Source organism: Etheostoma cragini, chromosome 6 (genome assembly GCF_013103735.1).
Source record: "Etheostoma cragini isolate CJK2018 chromosome 6, CSU_Ecrag_1.0, whole genome shotgun sequence".
Lineage (NCBI taxonomy): Eukaryota > Metazoa > Chordata > Actinopteri > Perciformes > Percidae > Etheostoma > Etheostoma cragini.
In genome coordinates, this window is record NC_048412.1 from 5,859,369 (window position 1) to 5,880,991 (window position 21,623).

Below are 21,623 nucleotides of genomic sequence, written 5' to 3' on the forward strand. Positions count from 1 at the left end.
CTAGCTTTAAGCAGAATAATGAAAGCAGCAGAAAAGCAGAACTGAGTACACTTCAGTTTCAGTTTATTTATCACTAGTAGGATCAATGAAAACAATTTCATCGCCCTCTGCGAGCATCGCTGCCTACCTCCACTCATCTTCCCTTCTGACACTTTTACTCTCTGCCCCCTTCTCCATCACAAAAGCTGCTTTACATTTATGAGGTCCGCACAGTGGAGCCGTGATGAAAAAGGCAGAAATATATAATGGAGGGACATGGGCCTTGAGCACACATATAGCACCGGATCATTCCCATAATTCAACACCTCACCCAAACTCGCCCCTAACTGCTCCTTAGATCTCTGCAGGGTGAATCCAGACAGCTAGCTAGAGTATCTGTCCAGCTAAAACAACTTTTGAATGTACACGTTTGACCAAAATAAGTTAAAATAAACGATTTTGTTGGGTTTAACGAAATGCCCAAAAAGCAGAGCACGTTTTATTCCCATCTTGGAATGCTGCGTGGACTAGCCAGACTCTCCTCCAGCGTTGTGGAAGAAGGTCTGGTAAAGCAAGATAAGGCCGGGGCCTTGTGTCCCCGGGCCAGACTAGAGACATTGGTATGGCTGCTTGAGTTTATCCGGATGCAGTAGCCTGTGCTCGGGGTCTGATATGGTCCCCAACTAATAATTAAACATTCTGTTAATGAGCAGGAATTTGGCAGTAGCAGCGCCTAAGAGACCTGCAGAACACCAGGATGGACACTGTGGTGATGATTATCATGGCTGCATGCTTCTTGCACAACCTTGCCCTTGGAGCTGTGAATGGCTGTGATGAACACCCATGGATGTCCACAAGAGGAGGATGGCAACGTGTAGTTGTGACTATTGCAAAGTTGTATCTGCTTTTTACATCTTTTTAAAAGTTTCAGTGTCAATTTTATCCCCCTTTAAGTCATACCTACAACTGGCCTTCACCTAAAACCCACAGACTTAGGCTGGATAGATAGCACTCTACTAACATAACTTTAAAGTATATTCTATCTTAGTCGAATAGAGCGGTGCTACATCATGTGATGGAATGTTCATGTATTTCTAGGTGTTGTTAAACCTATGCTTCATCGTGTTTCACAGGCCAGTGAGGTGTTTTTTGTAACTGAAAAGATTGGCAACATTGAACCATGACAATACTTGGTAAATATTAAGACAATATTTTATTGAAATAATCTAAATTGCATAGAACTGCGCTTTGTTTCCTTTTTTGGGGGGGTCATTCAGGGACACCATCCTGGCAGTCTGGGCGACTGACAAACAACAAAACACAGGATAACACTGAAAAAACTGGAAAGTAAAGGCACTCCTGATAACTGGTGATAATAATATAATAATATATAATAATAATGATAAATATAAACTGAATTGTTGAAACATGTTGACATGTAACCAATATATTTATATAAACAGTACATATAATATCTAATAAAATTAAAAAAAAAAGTATATAAACAGTAAATAAACTGTATATATATTGCATTTAATAAAATCACATCTTTTATAAGATAGGAACAATAAAGTAAATAAACTGTATAACGGCATGTAAACAATCAACCCATACCAACATACATTAACAATAACAAAAGAAAATAAGAAAAAACATTAACACAGAAAATTTAGAAATACAATAAAAAAATATAAAATTTTCTCCACAATCCCTTCCTTTAGCTGTGCCAGGCTCTCAGCGTAGCGTTTTTGGGAGGCTGCCTCGGCTCCCTAAGAAATGCCAACAGGTTCTCCTTGAGGTGTCAGGGGGCATGGTGGTAACATTGGTAGGAGGAACGCAGGACGACGGAGGAGGTGGACTGGATAGAGCTGGAGAGGGGGAAGTGGACGGACACACAGGTGAGAGATTGCTGGTGGACTGTGCAGGTGAGATGTCTGGTGCAGACACACCAACCTGCAGTTCATCGGGTATGTGCACATCCAGGCCCATCGTTGTTCCCAAAAAGGAAATACAATATCATGGTGATCTCCCAAGAGGTCATCCATCTACAAGGGCCCCTCCTTGTGGACGAATTGTTGTCCTTTACTTTTTTGTAATCCTCCACCACCATGTTCCATTTGCGAGCCACAGTCTTGGGCAATGGTCTGCTTGAAATTGTGGCTCAGCTTGCCAACAATATCCTCCCAAAGCAGCTTCTCGGACTTCCTGGCTAGCTTCAGGCGCTGATTCAGGTCATGGAGGGACCTGGGGGGCCCCTTACCCTCTGCCTCTATTTGCAGCCGCATGAGGTCAATAAGGAATAATGTTTGGTCCTTCAAGAAAGTCTCGTTGGCTACCAGTGAGGCGGTGGCAGGCAGTGTGGCGTTTGAAGGCAGTGGCTCCCACCCTGCTGATATCTGATTAAGAAATGAAAAAAGAAAGAAAGATGTTAGCACAGCCCTCATGCTTTAATGCTTTAACAGTGCATGTGCATTAGTATCTCACCTGTGCTTTCAATGTACACCAAGTTAACTGAGGTAATGAGCCCATGGTCTAAGTAGTGACCAGCCCCTGGGGTGGCTTGTTGTTGTAACAATGTCCCAGGAAAGGGATGGGTCCTCTCCTGGTCCCAGTACAGCTCCATCTTCCCATCAATAACCGCTTAAAATGAAACACTGTATATCACACTCTGTGCATTTGGGCGTACTGCCCTAAAGATACAGTTATCATTCTATCACACTTTATTACACTGCAAATTCAATTACCAGTTTAACACACAGTGCAACATGCAGCCATCTTGGATTCTGTATCGGAATTCTTACTTAGTGTCCTATAGTGTTTTCCGACTTCCTAACTCGGAAATCCGAGGAAAGGGGGCGTGTTGGTGCATGTTACTGAGCAACGTCTAACTTTCAAGTTGGAACTCTGACTTGGAGAAATAATAGAATGCAGCATTAGAGTAAATAGAGAGGTCAAAGGTTAAATGTTGACAAGCAACCACACCACAGGGTCTGTGTCATTTATTGAAATTACAGATTTCTCTGGGTTCGACAACATCGTTTGAGGGTGTATGTGTGTGAGCCCGGTGCCCAGCTTTCGTTTAAATGAATAGGGCGCTAGCTTGGAACACAGTTGAGAAGGTAGCATTTTGAAGGTGTGTGCTCAGATTTTTGTTGTAGCACCAAATGTCAACGTTATGAAACTCAACAGATATAGGTGAGATAAAGTGTGGGTGCACTATTTTGTACTGCAAAGAATTCACACAATGTACAACTTAATTTAATTTAATGCAGATGTTTTACTTAATCCACTGGAGTTACATTTTGATGAATTGTTCCTGTGCTGGAAATGAGTCAGTGTGGTTCAGGACAGTTCAACACACACTGATAGCTGTTGGTTGTGAGCTGGAACCTGGCACCAGAATGGATCCCTGCCAAAAGAGTAAGTGTTCTATCCAGGGACGTCTAAAAATAAGAACACTGGCAGATAACACCTCGGGTCATCTTCTGAAGGAGATTAACTGTTGCCTCAGGAGTGTGTTTTGGGGAAAAGTGGTAGGTGTGAATGGGCACATCTGCTTCCCGACAGCAGTGACAATATAGCCATATTCCCTACATATACACCAACATTGGTGCTAATGGCACACTATCATATGTATGGCTATAACTAAGCTCTCAGGCTGCTTACCCGCATGTCTGCACAGAATCACACCTAATGTACACACACAGACTGTCCAGGTTGGAAATGCTCCAAAACAAACTGGCGTTAGGTGTCAGGTGATATGTATGAGGATAAATCCCTTTGTATGAGCTTTTGCATATTGTCAACAATTTAATCACATGCTCTCACCCTCAGCTAAAATAGCTCCAAAACTGGCATCTAATGCCTCTCGTATTGCGTTCCTTTATCCAGCTATTTTCTGGGTTAACGATTCGGTTTGGTCTATAAAATCACAAACAATAGTGAAAAATGCAAACAGTGTTTCCCAAAGCCCAAGATGGGCTTTGGGAAGATCCCAAAGTCCTCAAATGTCTTGCTTTGTCAAAAACTCATACACTGTCAGTTCACTGTAAAAGAGGAGTGAAGAAAAAAAAAATCACATTTAAGAAGCTGGACTACATTTTTGAATAAAAAAATGACTCAAACCGGGTAACTGATTATCAAAAGAATTGGCTATTAATTCAATCACTGACAACTAACCGCTTAATCCATTTATTCTTTGCAGCTCGAATATTACCCCTCTTCTTAAAAACAGGGCAAGACCTAATGCAGAGTGTCTCTGCAGTAGCTCACTGTGTCTGACATGATGTGAAATGCACCCAAGGGTTCTCTGTCCTTCTCTGCTGCCCCAAATAAATCACCTACACTCATTTTTTCCCCATCCAGCAAATCCTCAAATTCACCTTAACCAGGCACACAGAGGGTGGGCTGCTGGTATTATGGTCCCAAAATAGCAAACAAAAGATCATTTTCATAACATCTAAAATTAAATTGTTCTAACATAATACAGCATAGTTCTGATGAAGAGACATAAATTCACTTGCTCTCTGACTCAGATGCACTGATACCCACTCAATATGTAGACTATTAATACAGTAATAGTATAGGCTAAATGTATTTGATTGGCTTTTAATTTTATTGCTTACCGCACATCACATTCCTCATTTCACATTTAGAATCAGAAGGACACCATGCACCAGGAGGACCACTGCCATCATATTTAGATCATTTTTTATTGCTGTGTCAAGCCACACAGAGACAGACATATCGGAAATGAACCGTTTGGACTTTCAGAATAAACGTATTTTTTATTTTGAGTATTGTTAGAGTCCTTTCAACATTTATCTGGACTGACCTTCTGAATAGAAGCAGCATTATGTCTAGCACAAATCTATATTATGTGGGCTATTTAGCCTATTTCTGGCCAACGGAATGTGTTTAGCAAAGGACTGGATTAAATGTGCAAGACTTTACATTTGTAAGTTTGGAATCTAAACAAAACGACAAAACTCCGTAAAATTTTATTTTTGAATTGAGGCTATTTCCGGTCAAATTCAGCTAACTAACAGTCAGTGCTCCCTCCACAATCAGCTGGTCGGTGGCATGTTGCCTTCGAGTTAACGTTACCTTGTATTTGCAGTATTTTCCGGAGCTCACCATTGGCTCTGAGAGACCCTGGGCGACTTTGTGTGAAACGTGCTGGTTGTTGTATTCGCTTTTGTAACGTTAGACATGGAGCCTCCGAATTTCGAAGCCGTGAACTTCACGGCGGAACCAGCAGCGGCAGCGCACCAAATATGTGAGGAATGGAGAGACACCCCGGAGGGCTCCGTGTTCCACCTCGCCAATATTTTCCTTTTCCTTGGCTTCATGGGTGGCAGCGGCTTTTACGGACTCATCTACCTGTTCACCTTTCTGACTCTGGGCTTCTTCTGCTCCACTCTTTGGGCATGGTCGGACTCCTGCACAACGGACTCTCTCCTGTGGAGTTTTGCTCTCTTCGGGACGTGTTTGGGACAACTCGTGCATGTTTCCTATCGTCTGAGAAGCGTGTCCTTCGATAATGAATTCCAGGAGATTTACAACTGTATGTTTAAAAAACTGGGAATGTCGCTGACACTTTTCGGGGAGATAGTGGCGTGCTGTGACGGAGGCATCCAGACCATAGAGAGTGACCACTGCTTCGCCATAGAGGGAAAAACCGCTATTGACAAGCTGTCGGTGCTCCTGTCTGGCAGGTGATAACTCTAATTTACATCTCCTATGATAGGTTAGTGACTGGCTTACGCCAAACTACATTTAGCCTACAGATTCTGTAAGGTATAACTAAGATTAAACAACGTTTACAGTAGGACTTTTTTGCCAGCGTTTGTCAATCTCTTCAGTACTCTGGCAAGACAGGTGGTCAAATGGTGGAAACAATGAACTAAGCTACTCATTGTTATGAATGGGCCCAGTACATTGTTTCAGCACTTCAATATGGTGAGCTAGGTGGGGATGTGACTGCAGAATCTCCAGTGACATAGATCTGATTCTCTCTAATACGTCTCCACTAATATCTCTGATAAATAAAATGTTACCTTTAGTGCTGATTTGGTCTATTAAAGTTTTTCACATTTCAAACTAACTAGGAGCCTACCCATGGAATGAGAGAATGATCTGATGATCCATCAACATACTCTCCTTTAATTTTAGTCTAAAAATAATTATTAACTTCTGCTTTTCTAATTCAAACATTATGTATAATTTCCTATAAATTAGGTTTATTGACTATAAATTTAAAAAAAATTGTAAACTAAAGTTAATAAGTCACTATTGCATATTGTTGAAAACGTCAAAAAAGTGATGAACGTTGAAAAAAAAGAAAGATTGGTAGTGTTAAAAAGGGACGAAATCTAAGAAAAAATTAAAAAGTGCCAACAAAATTGTTGATTTTCAATTTGACGGGAAGACAACACAAGGGTTAAACACAAGGGATTGACAAGGTAGTATCTATTGTAATTCTCTTCATTTATTCAGCATAAAGGGGAATACAATTGTGTTTAAAGGTGCCCTGCCACACGTATTTCATTATGTTGTGGTAAAGTCTGAAGTTCTACCATGGACCGAATACTTTTTTGTAAAAAAACAAATAAATAAATGCCTTGGTTAACTTGTTTCAAGCCATTCAAGTGTGGTATAGAAAGCCTGCAAGGAGACTCAGCTTGATTTGGGCCAGTTCTCATTAATATTCAGTGACCTAAGTGGTTTGACTCTGATTAGCTAACAGGTAGCCAATGAGAGCCTAGCTATCAGTATCCTTTACCCAGCACAACTGGGCAAGCTCATGAATAGTAATGAGCTTAAGCAACATGAGGTCAGACTGACCAGCTTTTGTGATTTGCCTGATTTCTCCTCTTATTTCTTTTCAGTGGCTCATTCAGTCCGTTCGCAATTTCTCGCTGTTTTATTATAGCGACCAAGTTCCCTTCTTCACATATTATTTTTTGCTTCCTCTTGTATATGGACATAGAAAAGAGAGACACTGAAGAACTTGGACTCTACAATCTAGAAACTATGACGATTATTAAGTGATAACTCAATGCACATTAGTACATGACTGTAACAGAGTATTCATCAGTTATTCTTCCCCCAGCAAAAGGACAATGGATCATGTGACTTTGTACTCTGGTTACCCATAACCAAGAGTGGAAGTACTTCTCTTTACACTACAATATAGTCGTCACTATAAGGCTTAGTTTAATCACGGCAAATTTTGCAAAATCCTGAACGACTCCAACTGTTTCTTGTAGATTTTACCATAAAATCTATGTCACACCTGTGACTATCATCATCATAACTAAGACTTTCATTTGGTAGGATTGAACAGCTATTGTAGGTTTTTGTAATTGTACAATCCTCTCAAATAATAGTCCCAGTAATTAAAATATCTGTCAAAAAAAAGTACAAAACAGTACCTTTTAAGGAACAAAAGCTTGTCACTAGGGTGGTACCCTCAAAGGTACATTTGTGTACCTTAAATAAGAGGAGCAAAGTTGTACCTTACCTGTTTGTACCTTCTAAGGTACAATATTATGTTATATTGTAAAGATCAATAATGTACCTTAAACCAAGGTACAACAAAGTACCTGTAGAAAAGGTACAGTTTTGTCCCATTAAGGTGACAAAGCCATTTTGTACTTTTAAGTGGCAAAAAAGTTCCTTTATAACGCCTTTATTGAAAGGAAAAGGCAACAACTAAATGAAGTTTAGACATTTATTTAAGTCCTTAAAATGGAAATGTTTCATTCACAGGATCTCAAACATAACATGTAACATCCCAAAATAAAATGCAAAAATGTTTTAGGATGTCATGTCCAATATAAAAAAACATTGAAATTAGGGCTAGGCAAGTTAACGCGTTATTATCGCGTTAACCCATTAATTAATTAATGCAGACAATTTTTTATTGCGCGTTAACGCAGTTTTTATTATTTCTTTATTATTGTAAAAGTTTCTTGCTCACAGGCTTTGGAAATACTGCAAAGTCAAATTTTCTTATCACCGGAGTACTTCCAGTCTGAAATATCACCTTGACAGATGATACCAGCAAATTATTCAACGAGACACAGTGGCGCGAGGCTTTGACAGGCTACGTTAGATGCAGCGTGTGGGTAAGTTTAGATAAACAAAGACAAGAGAAGCTAACAAATGCCATAGCGACGTGGACAGCTACAGACTGCAGGCCCATTAGAGGACATCGGTCTGAGACTCGCAACAACGACGGCAGGTATGAGATTGCCTCAAGACGCACCATCACAAGAATACACGAGTTGAATCAAAAGGAAAGGACTGCAAAACATGCACCCACTGTTTCTCTTACTAGGGACTATACTGGACTTACTGGGTAACCATAATTATCTCGGTGTTACAGTTCATTATACTGATGAAAAGTGGTCGCTGCATTCACATGCTCTCACTGACATTAGGCTGAGACATGCGCGGGACACTTTATTGAAGTTGCACAGCAGTGGAATGTGTCAAATAAAGTCACCACAGTTAGCACAGATAGTACGAATAGATACGAAATATGATTGCTGCTGCGAGCCTTCTGATCATGTCCCCTGCTTTGCACACGGTCTCCAGCGTTCTTTCACAGTGTCTATGCTTTACAGCGCGTTGGACAGTGTCCCTCATTGTCTCTGCTTAACAGCGCGTTGGACAGTGTCCTTGCTAAGTGCATAAAGTTGTGGGGCACTGAACCCAGTCCAGCAGGTGCTGCAGAGTACATTGTTTAAGTTGAGATGTACACTAAATGTTTTATTTAACTGCTACTTTATAAACAAAATGCTGGTAAGTTTTTGCAGAACAAATGTTATGGCACTTTTGTTCATGTGGCAGAACATTTAAAAAAGAAATGGTCCTATTTACACTACTTTTGAATTCATTATTTCATTTTGCGATGAATCGCGATTAATCGGGGTAATGATGCGATTAATCACGATTAAAAATTTTAATCGCTGCCCAGCTCTAATTTAAATAATTTTTTAACAACTTCATACCACCATGTCAAAAACAAAGAGACTGTCAACAATAGCAGAGAATAGCTACATGGCATGGAATAAATACGCACTATTTATCAGTAATAAGAAATGTGTTTTGGATTAAAAAATAAACAACTTTGAGATTTTTAACCATCCTTATCCTCACGCTCTACAACACTTCCAATACAGCTTAATATAACAAACAGTTTATCATCGACACATTATTTATCCAAAGCATGAAAATCCATCACTTCGAAAAGGTCGAGGACAGTCCAGTCCTGTTCATATTTCACCAAGTAGGCGTAAAAAAGATAACGGAAAGAAAGAGGAAGTAATACTTTTCCACATAATGCCCAATCTCTCTGTATGTTTAGAATATATTTGTCCTGAAAAAACAAAGGTATTTTTTCACAGTGCATATGACCCACAACAAAGACATCTCCCAGACAGTATTTACCACTGCTAATCGCAACCTCAGTTACTCGGTTGAGCATTATGTCCCGAAGATGTTTATACCGCTTACTAACAGTTATGAAATGCCTAAGAGCTGAAGGAAGAGACTGGAACAGTGTGTTAACACTGCGTCCCTTAACCCTCCCACACTCCCCAAACATATTAGTTGAAGAAAATTCCCAAAACTATCTAAATTTACGTCACCCAGTAATTCTTGTTGAACAGTACGAGGAAGGTGTTTTTTTCACCTTGATTTCAGAATGAAGCCAAAAAGAATCTCTCTAAACTGTACAAACAGTTCATTTATATCAGGAGGTTGATGAGGACTGACAGCATCACTGGGCTCCTGCTCCTCCTCCACCACTACTGTTTTGTGCATATCATGAGCAATGAATCGTCTCGCTATAATGTCTTTATTCTTCCTGTAAGTATGTTGTCGGAAAGACTCACATTTAGAAAATGTTGATTGACAGTTGTTAAAGCCACACGTTATGGCAAAATGTGGCTCATGTGCATGGACAATTCTGAAATGCTGGATTAACTTCACCAGTGTGAAGGCTCTTCGAGAGCATTTAGGACAGCTGAATGGTGGGGTCATTGCTGTTGTTGATCAAGCAAAAATGTTGATTACCCTGGTCACAGGTAGAGAGGCTTGTCATCAACCTCAGACATTTTTAGAACATATTGCTGAATGAAAATCAGGGTGTTCTTCGGACGAGATGGATATTCCACGTTGTAGATGAAGTAAGCACAAAAAGCAGCAATAACACCTTCCTCCAAACCAAGTTTTTTACAGACTGGCTGCCCATCCAGTTTAACCACTGCAGGGACCCTTCAATAGGGCTGCACGATTATGGCCAAAATGATAATCCTGATCATTTTGATCAAAATTTTGATCAAAATTTTGATCAAAATTTTGATCACGATTATTCTCACAATTATTTGTTGATTTTAACCAAAACAAATTTTATCGTCACATAGGCTATTTATAACTGAGAGAGGGAGTGTGATGGGCGCCACTCACAGAGAGATAGCTGACTCATTATGAACGGTACAGGTCATACAAATACAGGTTTCGCCCTCATACATAACAATATACAGCTGTGTTAATAAAAAAGTAAAACTGTAAACAAATGTCAGAAGTGTGGACCGGCGGCTGCTGTGTGGCCAGGCGCAGAGAGTAAGACAAGAGAGAGTAGAGGAAAGATCCAACACAGGCATGGCTTTACAGACGAAGTGGGTCATGTAACGCAAATTTAAACCATATCCATATAAACAGCATTGCAGCGGATGCGAGGAATTTGGCACCGGTGCGTCCTAGAGGAGCTAACAGCTAAAAGACGCTACTAGCACTGACTAGCACTGGTCACTGCTGATGTGTGAAAAACAACAGATGGGACAAAATGTTGCATTTACTGGTAAACTGTTAAACCTTGAGACCGACGTATAACCATATAATAAAGCTGCTACCAACTAGGCTAAAGCTAATATAGTTAATATAGTTAGATCCAAGGTGTACGTTTGTCCAAACTAACGTTACGGTTCGGAGCCACAACGCAACGCTGTAAAACATAACGCTAATCTACCACAGAAGTCTGTGTTTAATCTAACGTAATTTCCACTGATTTAACTGTTCTTGAATACACCTTTCAAGAAGAAGCTGGAGATGAAGGTTTAATCCACCTGAGAGTCATACAGACACTGACATTAAAACCTGAAAAAAGTCATTAAATTAAACATGTCTGTTTTGTTGTTGGGTTTAGACTAGAGGCTGACATTTTCTGACATTTTTTCGGGAATCCCCCGGGTCACGGGATTCCCGTGGGATTCCTGCGGGATGGGAGTCATATTTACTATTAATCACGGGATTTGGACGGTACAGGATAAATGGTTAACGGGAGCTGACGGGAGCGGGAATCAACCAATAGCAAAGATGACAAAAAATTTTAAATGCACCTAAATGCAAAAAAAAAAAAATAAATGCACCATTTTGTAGTTTTTTCTTTTAATACGCCTACAATATAACCCAATTAAAAAATAACTAATAACGACTCAACCGCCCCAGAAGCCATCAGGGCTTTTTGTCACGGCTTACCGCTGTAATTCAAAGAGCAGTGATGGAGGGAGCTAACAGCCGCGATGTGGCAAAAAATTATTTACAGCGCGAAGTCAGAAGTAATGACATGTCTATTAAGTTCACAGAACTGGCCGGAAAGTCTGAAATATTAATTAAGTTTATGAGAGTAGAATGTGACGTGATAGCACGATGTACGCTACTTGTAAGACATGCTTAGTCTTAGTCTAGTACCCAAGTGATTCAGGGACAAGCGGTCTGAAGAGGCACACTTGCAAGGCAAATTCGGGAAAGAATCAACCAAGCATCGCTTCGTTCATCAAGCGAAAATTGCCGTCAAATGGGAGCGGTACAGGAGCGTGAGTCAGTTTAAACAGGAGCGGTATGGGAGTGGGACTCAATTTACCAGGAGCGGGATGGGATGGGATTAGTTTTGAAACTTTGGTCTGGGAGTGAGACGGGACAAGATTTCTTTCTATGGGAGTGGGACGGGACAGGAGTGAAAATCCACTCCCGTGTCATCCTCTAGTTTAGACTGGACTTGACTCTAATCTTCTACATACAATAAAACCTTTGCATTCTGGTCTTGTATTCATTTGTTTTAATGACGAAATTTAGGAGCAGATAGATAACTTCCCAAGTTCTGGGTTTGGATATGGGAACAATTTCATTCAGGTTAATTTGGCAACAATTAATATATAGCAGTTAGGGCTGTAATCAACCAAAGAAAATCTTGGTCGACTGAAGTCGTGAAAATTTCGACAAAAAATCTACTTGGGGGGGGTGCGGAGGAGCAGAAAAAATGCAAGATTAATTAACTATACTGTCCCGCAGTATTTGTACTTGTAGGTTATTTGCAGTATATTAAATCGTTTTTGACCTAATTATTTTGCACTGAATTTCTAGTTTAAACCGCTAGCTAACGCTACGCAGCTTACGTTAGCACAACAGCGTTAGCCTAGCCTGCTAGGTAAATATTACGACTGCCTTTGGTGTTGTCTATGTATGCGTCCATGTTGTCAACTTCATACATGTGGCATTATTGCACCTTTTGTACCATAACTGTATTTAATGAAATAGTAAGCTTTGCTCCTACGAGATGGGTGGGTTTTTTGTTATGTTACACACAAAGCTAACTGGCAGTAGTTAGCCTGTACGGATGCTAACGGACATAGCTAACGTCGCGTAGCTAGCCACCAACTTTGGCAGTAGAGTTTTGGTGAGCTAACCACAACAGCGTTGTCGCCACAATCAACCTGCAGTGGTGTTTGAAATGGACACACGCATATCGTTTCTTTCCCCGGAGATCCTGGACATTATTTTCATTCATGACGTTATGTTAAATAAAGAGTAGCCCGAGTGTGCGCGGCCTGGAGGGACGCGTCCTACCACACGGCGGCCTGGAGGGACGCGTCCCACCACGAGTCGGTGTGGAAGCCGAGCTCCATCTGCGGCGAGCAGTCTGCAGAACGGGGGAATAAAGTTCCGATCCTCAGTTTAAGAGTCTAAACTCCGTGATTCATCCAAAGCCTGGACTGGTGTGGATGTTTCAACCTCACAGACAACGGACTCGGACAAGCTTTAAAAAAACTTTTGAAGGATGCAACGGTGTACAAATACGTGTACCGTTGAGTATACTGTGAACATGTTTTATGGAGTTCTCAGCTAATCGTAATCTGTAAAATATAGATTTTGCTCCAACCTGCTCCTTCCTTAAAAACTTCCATATGGACCACCCCCCTCCACCGCAGCTTTGCCGCCACGCACCGGCCAAACAGTGACACGTTTTCACCCGAGGAAGATGTAAACGCTTAGAAATAACACTCTGGGATGCCTTCTATTCCGAAATCTAGATAAGTGTACCACTACTTACAGTGGTGTGAAAAAGTGTTTGCCCCCTTTCTCATTTCCTGTTACTTTGCATGTTTGTCACACTTAAGTGTTTTGGAACATCAAACCAATTTAAACAATAGTCAAGGACAACCCAAGTAAACACAAAATGTAATTTGTAAATGAAGGTGTTTATTATTAAAGGTGAAACAAAATCCTAACCATCATGGCCCTGTGTGAGAAAGTGATTGGCCCCCTTGTTCAAAAAACATACTATAACTGTGGTTGTCCACAATTTCTCTAGCCACACCAAGGCCTGATTATTGCCACACCTGTTCACAATCAAGGCATCACTTAAATAGCAGCTGCTGGACACAGTAAGGTCCACCAGAAGATCCTTAAAAGCTACACATCATGCCGAGACCCAAAGAAATTCAGGAACAATTGAGAAAGAAAGTAATTGAGATCTATTAGTCTGGAAAGGGTTATAAAGTCATTTCCAAAGCTTTGGGAATCCAGCAAACCACAGTAAGAGCCATTATCCACAAATGGCAAAGACATGGAACAGTGGTGAACCTTCCCAGGAGTGGCCGGCCGCCCAAAATTACCCCAAGAGCGCAGCGACGACTCATCCAAGAGGTCACAAAAGACCCCACAACAACGTCCAAAGAACTGCAGGCCTCACTTGCCTCAGTTAAGGTCAGCGTTCATGCCTCCACCATCAGGAAAAGACTGGGCAAAATGGCCTGCATGGCAGAGTTCCAAGGAGAAAACCACTGCTGAGCAAAAAGAACATCAAAGCTTGTCTCAATTTCTCCACAACACATCTTGATGATCCCCAAGACTTTTGGGACAACATTCTGTGGACCGATGAGACAAAAGTGGAACTCTTTGGAAGGTGTGTGTCCAAGTATATCTGGCGTAGAAGGAACACTGCATTTCATAAAAAGAACATTATACCAACATTAAAATATGGAGGTGGTGAGTGATGGTCTGGGGCTGTTTTGCTGCTTCAGGACCTGGAAGACTTGCCGTGATAAAAGGAACTATGAATTCTGCTGTCTACCAAGAGATCCTGAAGGAGAATGTCCGACCATCTGTTCGTGTACTCAAGCTGAAACAAACTTGGGTTCTGCAGCAGGACAATGATCCTAAACACACCAGCAAGTCCACCACCAAATGGCTGAAGAAAACCAAAATGAAGACTTTGGAGTGGCCTAGCCAAAGTCCTGACCTGAATCCTATTGAGATGTTGTGGTATGACCTTAAAAAGGCCGTTCATGCTCGAAAACCCTCTAATGTAACTGAATTAGGACAATTCTGCAAAGGTGAGTGGGCCGAAATTCCTCCAGGACGCTGTAAAAGCCTCATTGCACGTTATCGCAAACGCTTGGTTGCAGTTGTTGCTGCTAAGGATGGCCCAACCAGTTATTAGGTTTAGGGGGCAATCACTTTTTCACACAGGGCCATGATGGTTTGGATTTCTTTTAACCTTTTAATAATAAACACCTTCATTTAAAAATTGCATTTTGTGTTTACTTGTGTTGTCCTTGACTATTGTTTAAATTGGTTTGATGTTCCGAAACACTTAAGTGTGACAAACATGTAAAGGAACAAGAAATGAGGAAGGGGGCAAACACTTATTCACACCACTGTATCTGAACTAACAACATGATCCCTGTCAATAGATAGAAAGAAAACGTTGACGTTCACTCGCTGCTATTCACTGACAGTAAAAATTAAAGTCATTGCATGCACTGCTGCGTTGCTAAATAAAGGAGATAAATGAAAGAGGTAAATGAAGGAGATAAATGAAGGAGATAAATAAAGGAGATAAATGATGAGACTTCCCCACAATCTTGACAATTCCTCATTTGACCTCTCACGTCTGGCAGGTTGGTAATTATTTGTCTGCTGGCCTTTCCTCCTCTTCCTCATCCCAGTCAGTCACCGTGGTTCTAGTGCCAGGCTCATACTTAACTCCCTCCTGTGACGTCATCGCTGAATTGACACCATAAACCCGCGAATACCAAAAATGACCAAAAACTAACTTTTAAAACTATATGGAGACATTTTTAAAAATGATATACATATTTTGAGTGTTTTTTGTACCCAATAATCAACAGTGGTGGTTAACTTGCAACATGGGCTTTAACATCCAGCGGGGTCTGGGGGGGGGTCTGGTGAGCACTACCGTCGTTGCGGGAGGGTGCGCCTGTAGTTTTAAAACGATTATTAGACTATGAAATATGCCAATTCTGATATTTTCATATAGCCTGCTCAAACAGACAAGGCAACCTAACGCAGAAAAGTTAGCTTACTGTTTTTAGGTGATATTCCATTTTTGTAGTCGAGCTGCGATATGCAAACTGTTGCTTGCAAACTTTGCTTTCAACTTTTTTCCGTTATCTATTTTTGTAAAATGCTGCCACACTGCCGATGTCTTCGACATGGTAGAGGAGGACTGACTGTAAATTAAACACTCAAAATTAAAGAAATATTCAGCAAACCACTAAAACAAGGGGGGTTTTCTGAAGACAGACTATTAACTGTGCAACAGGGATGCTCTGAAAAACACCCACATTAGCAATTAGTGCTTTCCACCCACAAACCATAACGGTCAATGCTTCCACTGGATGAAATAACACGGCAAAAAATTGACCAATCAGAATTTTGGTCAAGCCAGAACGTATCGACCAATAAATCGCCTAGTCGACTGGGAGATTACAGCCCTAATAGCATTACACGTACACACTTTACTGACATTTGCATTATTCCTAATGTTGGCTAGACAGTTTTACTTTCTCATGCTTGATCTAACGTTTCATGATACATTTGTGTTATGGTCAAATAGAAATAAATGTGGTACAACAAATAAATAAAACACTAAATGTATATTCTTCCAAAAAAATAGTCACATTTAAAAACATAAAATATAAACGTAAAGTTTCTCTACCTTTTTAGACACAAAAGGTTAAAAGCTGATAAAAAAAAGAGTGTTTGTCAGTGGCATTAAACCCAGAAATTACTCACCATCTGCCAGTTTTGCTTCAAGTTTGTTGACACAGATGTCACCGCAGCTTTCCCTCAGCTGTTAAAAGCAGGACACCTGTTGGAATACAGTGTCACTGATGAATATTTAACAGTAGTTTATGTGTCCTGTGAGGTTAGTTTTCATTTGCCCTCTATGTTGTAGTGGATTAGTTAATATAACCTTTCCATCTATTCTCCTACAGAATCCGTGTGACAGTAAATGGAGAGTTTCTGCACTACATCTACCCTTTCCAGTTTCTGGATTCACCTGAGTGGGACTCTCTCAGACCATCAGAGGAGGGTGTATTCCAGGTCCCTTTTTTAAGTCATGTGCATGTGTAATAAAACATGGCCATCCATTAATAACTCAGGAATGTCATTTCACTAAACCCTTTGTCAACAAGCTCAAGATGTTCTGCCTGTAACCCAAATTTTAGGTTCATAAATCATCATGACATCATCATTTTCAGTTAAAAGACAGTCATCTTGGTATCTTTAGCTTTCAATCATGAACCATAGAATATAATTCATGTTAAGCTGAACAATCATTGTAACATGACATTACAATATCAGTAACAAACATTCTCAAATATTCTTAGACGGTTACTGAAAAACCTCTTCAAAATAATATCAAAATAATGCGTCCACATAATTAGAACACAAGATAACATACTAGTAAACAGTGATGTGCGGTGATGTCAGTAAGAGGGTAGGCACTCAGTTGTGAAAGCCAGATTACCTAATTTATTGTTTAAGCTAATGCTCAAGCAAAACAGTAGGCTAAATGTTACGTGCAAGCGCGGCTCACACGCATGGTCAATATCAAGAAATTTCCAGCTGCGGTCAGGTTGTTCAGATCCCAGGACCCCGTAGAAGTCCAGCCGCTGGCTGTTAGCACAGCCACATAGCCAATCTTTTCTTCCATACCAATCAGTTTAAAATGATCGGTCAATTTTTTTGTCCCTTTTGCTGCAGTAGTCCATCTAAGGCTGGCTTAGACCTCCCTCTTGCTAATAGCTCTTTTTTTGAATGAAAATCTAGTTTAAAGAAATTCCCCAACGCTGTGATATCCCTCGCTGCTTTCATTGTGACTTAGAATTTTGCGGCGATTGCGCTTACAACGTAGCTGGATTTTTACTTAGAATTTTGCGGCGATTGCGCTTACAACGTAGCTGGTGTAATGACGTTAGCAATGCAAAGCTCCAGTAATATTTTGATTTTAATTGGTCCATGTTTTATATGCCCATCCCATTGGCTCACCACCTGTGGGAGGAACAGCTGGGGTTGGGTGCGCTGCCATATGGGTAGCGGCGAAGGTCAGGGGCCTTGACGGACCAGACCTGGGGGGCAGAGGCTGGCTCTGGGAAAATGGAACGTCACCTCTCTGTGGGGGATGGAGCCGGAACTCGTGCGGGAGGTGGAGCACTACCAGTTAGATCTGGTGAGGCTTACCTCTACGCAAAGTCTCGGTTCTGGAACCGTACTCCTGGATAGGGGTTGGACTCTGTCCTACTCCGGAGTTGCCCAGGATGTGAGGCGCCGGGCGGGTGTGGGGATACTCACAAGCCCCCGGCTGAGCGCCGCTGCGTTGGAGTTTACCGCGGTGGACGAGAGGGTCGCCTCCCTACGCCTGCGGGTGATGGGGGGGAAAACTCTGACTGTTGTTTGTGCATATGCACCAAACAGGAGTTCGGAATATTCGGCCTTCTTGGAGACCTTGAATGGAGTCCTGTATGGGGCTCCAGTAGGGGACTCCATAGTTCTGCTGGGGGACTTAAACGCACACGTGGGCAATGATGGAGATACTTGGAGAGGCGTGATTGGGAGAAATGGCCTCCCTGATCTGAACCAGAGTGGATGTCTGTTGTTGGACTTCTCTGCTAGTCATGGATTGTCCATAACAAACACCTTGTTCGAACATAGGGATGCTTATAAGTGTACGTGGTACCAGAGCACCTTTGGCCAAAGGTCAATGATCGCTTTTATAATCGTTTCATCTGATCTGAGGCCGTATGTTTTGGACACTCAGGTGAAGAGAGGGGCAGAGCTGTCAACTGATCACCATCTGGTGGTGAGTTGGGTCAGGGGATGGGGGAGGACTCTGGACAGACCTGGTAAGCCCAAACGCGTAGTGCGGGTAAATTGGGCACGTCTGGAGGAGGCCCCTGTCCCACGGACTTTCAACTCGCACCTCCGGCGAAGCTGTTTGCGCATCCCTGTGGAGGCCTGTGGAAGCTTTAAATTAATAGTCTACTGTCCGAGCCGCGGAGCCAAGCTCCGCGCCCCGTGTGAGAACATGCACAGAGCATGACTGCATCACAGCGCTGTCAGAGCCGACAGACAAGTGCCATTTCAGTGCAAAATAATTAGGTCAAAAACGATTTGATATACTGCAAATAGCCTACAAGGACAAGTACTACGGGACAGTAAAGTTAATTAATCTTGCTTTTTTTTTTTTGCCCCTCCGCAACAGCAGTTGTAATATTTACCTAGCAGGCTAGGCTAACGTTGTTGCGCTAATGTCCGGTGGTGTGGCGTTAGCTAGTTGTCTAAACTTGTAAAAAGCCAAACAACATCCCCGTCTAAGCTTTGTTTCACTTTCCCTCCAATATTATTTTAAACATAATAAAGTCACCTGGACTCGGTCAAGACCATACAGTGTTGATATTAAAAGACCAAAAGCCATATTAGGTCAGACCAGTGGCAACGACAACGTAGGCTGCTCTGTTTTCTCCCCAATGTGACGTCATTCAATGGATTGTGGGGGAAAAAAGAAAACATTGTAAAAAAGTGCCTACTTTTTGTATTATATTCAGTTTTGCGATATCCAACAACATCAAATACAATGGATAACAGTTCAAATATTGATTACCAACAAGCAAATTGCACAAATTTATTGCAAAATTAACCTTGCCACATGGGCTTTAAAACATCAAGGTCATGGTTTTAGCGTTTGTGAATGGCGTCTGCCATTGTGCTAGTATCTCAGCTAGCGCTTCATGTGCGCTAGCGTTAGCGACTAACGCTTAGCATGGTAAAACGATCGCCCACCAAGGGGTTTCTTCGTCAGGGAGGCGTCAGGCACTCTCACTGGATTATCCCGGGAAGTTTTTAATCAGTTTAACAATTTTTGTTAAAATATATTCACAAGGCGTGTTGTGATGTCGTTTTAATTAAATTAATTTTAATGTAATTAAATTACAATTTACACTCTGTGTACACACTTTGTCACACACAAGCCAGAAATACATACACATACTCAGGACCAATACATGCACTAATGGAGAGATGTCAGAGTGAGTGGGCTGCCAGCTGAACCACTGCCCTGACCGGTTGGGGGGTACGGTGCCTTGCTCAAGAGCACCTGGCAGTGCCCAGGAAGTGAAGTGGCATCTCTCCAGCCACCAATCCACACTCCATACTTTTTGGTCCATATGGAATCTTGAACAAGTGACCCTCCGGTTCCCTACCCAACTCCCTACGGACTGAGCTACTGCCACCCCTCTCTCCCTTCTTCCAGCAGCTCAAAGTGCAGGTCAACAGTCCAAGCTTCCTTCAAAATAAACATGCTTTTTATTTCTCTTTATCTCAGTTTAATTGCTTTTAAGACATATCAGTTTTAATGTGTTTTACATTAATAATGTACTTCATGAAATTACTTTTTATTATTAATTTTAATATTGATTTTTAACCGTCAAGTTTATTTCATCGATAAAATCTTCTTTATCTTCTTAATAAAATCATCTTTTAGTCACTCTGTCAATTCTGGCTGCCTCAGTTACTCCAGCATTCCCCCCCACCCCACCACACAGTAACTCCAAACACTACGTATGACTGACATTAAAAACATTCTCACCATATCCGTTTTCAACCTAAAGGACTGCAACTTCCTCATACAGTATACTCGTGGACTTCATTTCTTCATAAATGAGGCAACATGATCAGACCATGTTAGCCTGTCATTAAAAACAATGCCCAAATACTATGTATTGAACACATAGAGTATGTGTTCACTCTTTCCCTTTCTACACCTTTTGATTTCCACTGCTTAAGCTGTGATCTTATTTCTCCTGTAATCTATGACTAATTCTTTAGTTTTCTTGAGTTCCAGGAAATGCGTATCACAATAATCAACAAAGGCTTTTATCTCAACCTTGGTTACACCTGTCCCTTGTTACTGTCATAAATTAGCCTGAAGCTAATGCTTACCAGTTCAGGAGAAGATAAGCCAACTCAGCATCCTTTTGGGCTCCAAGCTATTAATCTTTCAAATACATCTCCAATATTTACCTGGGGTTAGTAACTTCTCTGGTCAAGCAACTGTTAGAAACAGTGTTGTTTTTGCACAGTAGCTTTTGAAAAGATGCCTTGAAGTTTGGAATGTGTCTGGGGACGCCAGTTGTTGCACTATGAATATTAAATGCACTTGATTACCATAATCCCTCAAATAAAGACTGGTAGTCAGTTAAAAGCCGGCCTCTGACAGCGACCGGGGGCGTGGTCAACACAGACAAACAAAGGCCGGCCTCAAATTAAGGCCGGGGAAATGTATTGTACTGTACATTTCTACCAATTTAATTTAACAGATTCAACAATATGTTCAAGCTTTTTGCCACAATTTTGTTTGTCTGGGGTAATCTCAGAAAATAAAGGACATAACTGTACCTTTAGGGGTACAATGGCTTGTCACTGGGGCTGTACCCTTAAGGATACAGCTTTTGTACTCTTGTGATTTGTACCTTTACAAATGGTCCCTTCAAAAAGGGTACGACATTGGCTTTGACAGGGTACAATCGTTGAATATAATGAGATATAATTATAATTAAACACACACGCAGTATTAAAATCCGAATTTATTAAATCCTTATTTGTTTCATTTCATATTTTACAACATCTCGTTTTAAACACAATGTCTAACTGTGACATATAAATTATCATCAACTGAGTAGGTGTCATTTGCTTGAAAGTCCATTTCATCGCCTAGTTTCAGTAAAGTCCTTTCTTTATCAACCTTGACACTGCATGCATGAAAGTGACGGTCATAGGACAGAGGAATCAACATTTGTCCACAAAAGATCCACACGGTGTCTATGTTAAATATTTCCTTTTTTTCCCAAAACAATGGCATACGCTCAGACTGCAGTACATCTATTACAGATACATCTCTAACACCCTAATTAGGGGTCCAAGCCCGAGGATGCGTGCACCGCAGTAATCGCAAGCGATACGCGGTTCACACAGCAGGGCTGTGG

At 41.2% G+C, this 21,623-nt stretch overlaps 1 protein-coding gene across 1 annotated transcript in view; it reads left to right on the top strand.

Annotated features, from left to right (window-relative positions):
• The first annotated feature begins 5,190 nt into the window (after nt 1–5,190).
• The window catches only part of popdc3 (popeye domain containing 3), a 42,256-nt gene continuing 25,823 nt past the window's right edge, over nt 5,191–21,623 (top strand). The window contains exons 1-2 of the mRNA XM_034874413.1: nt 5,191–5,696; nt 16,575–16,683. Coding sequence (XP_034730304.1) covers nt 5,191–5,696; nt 16,575–16,683 — 615 coding nt within the window. The remainder of the gene's footprint in view (nt 5,697–16,574; nt 16,684–21,623) is intronic.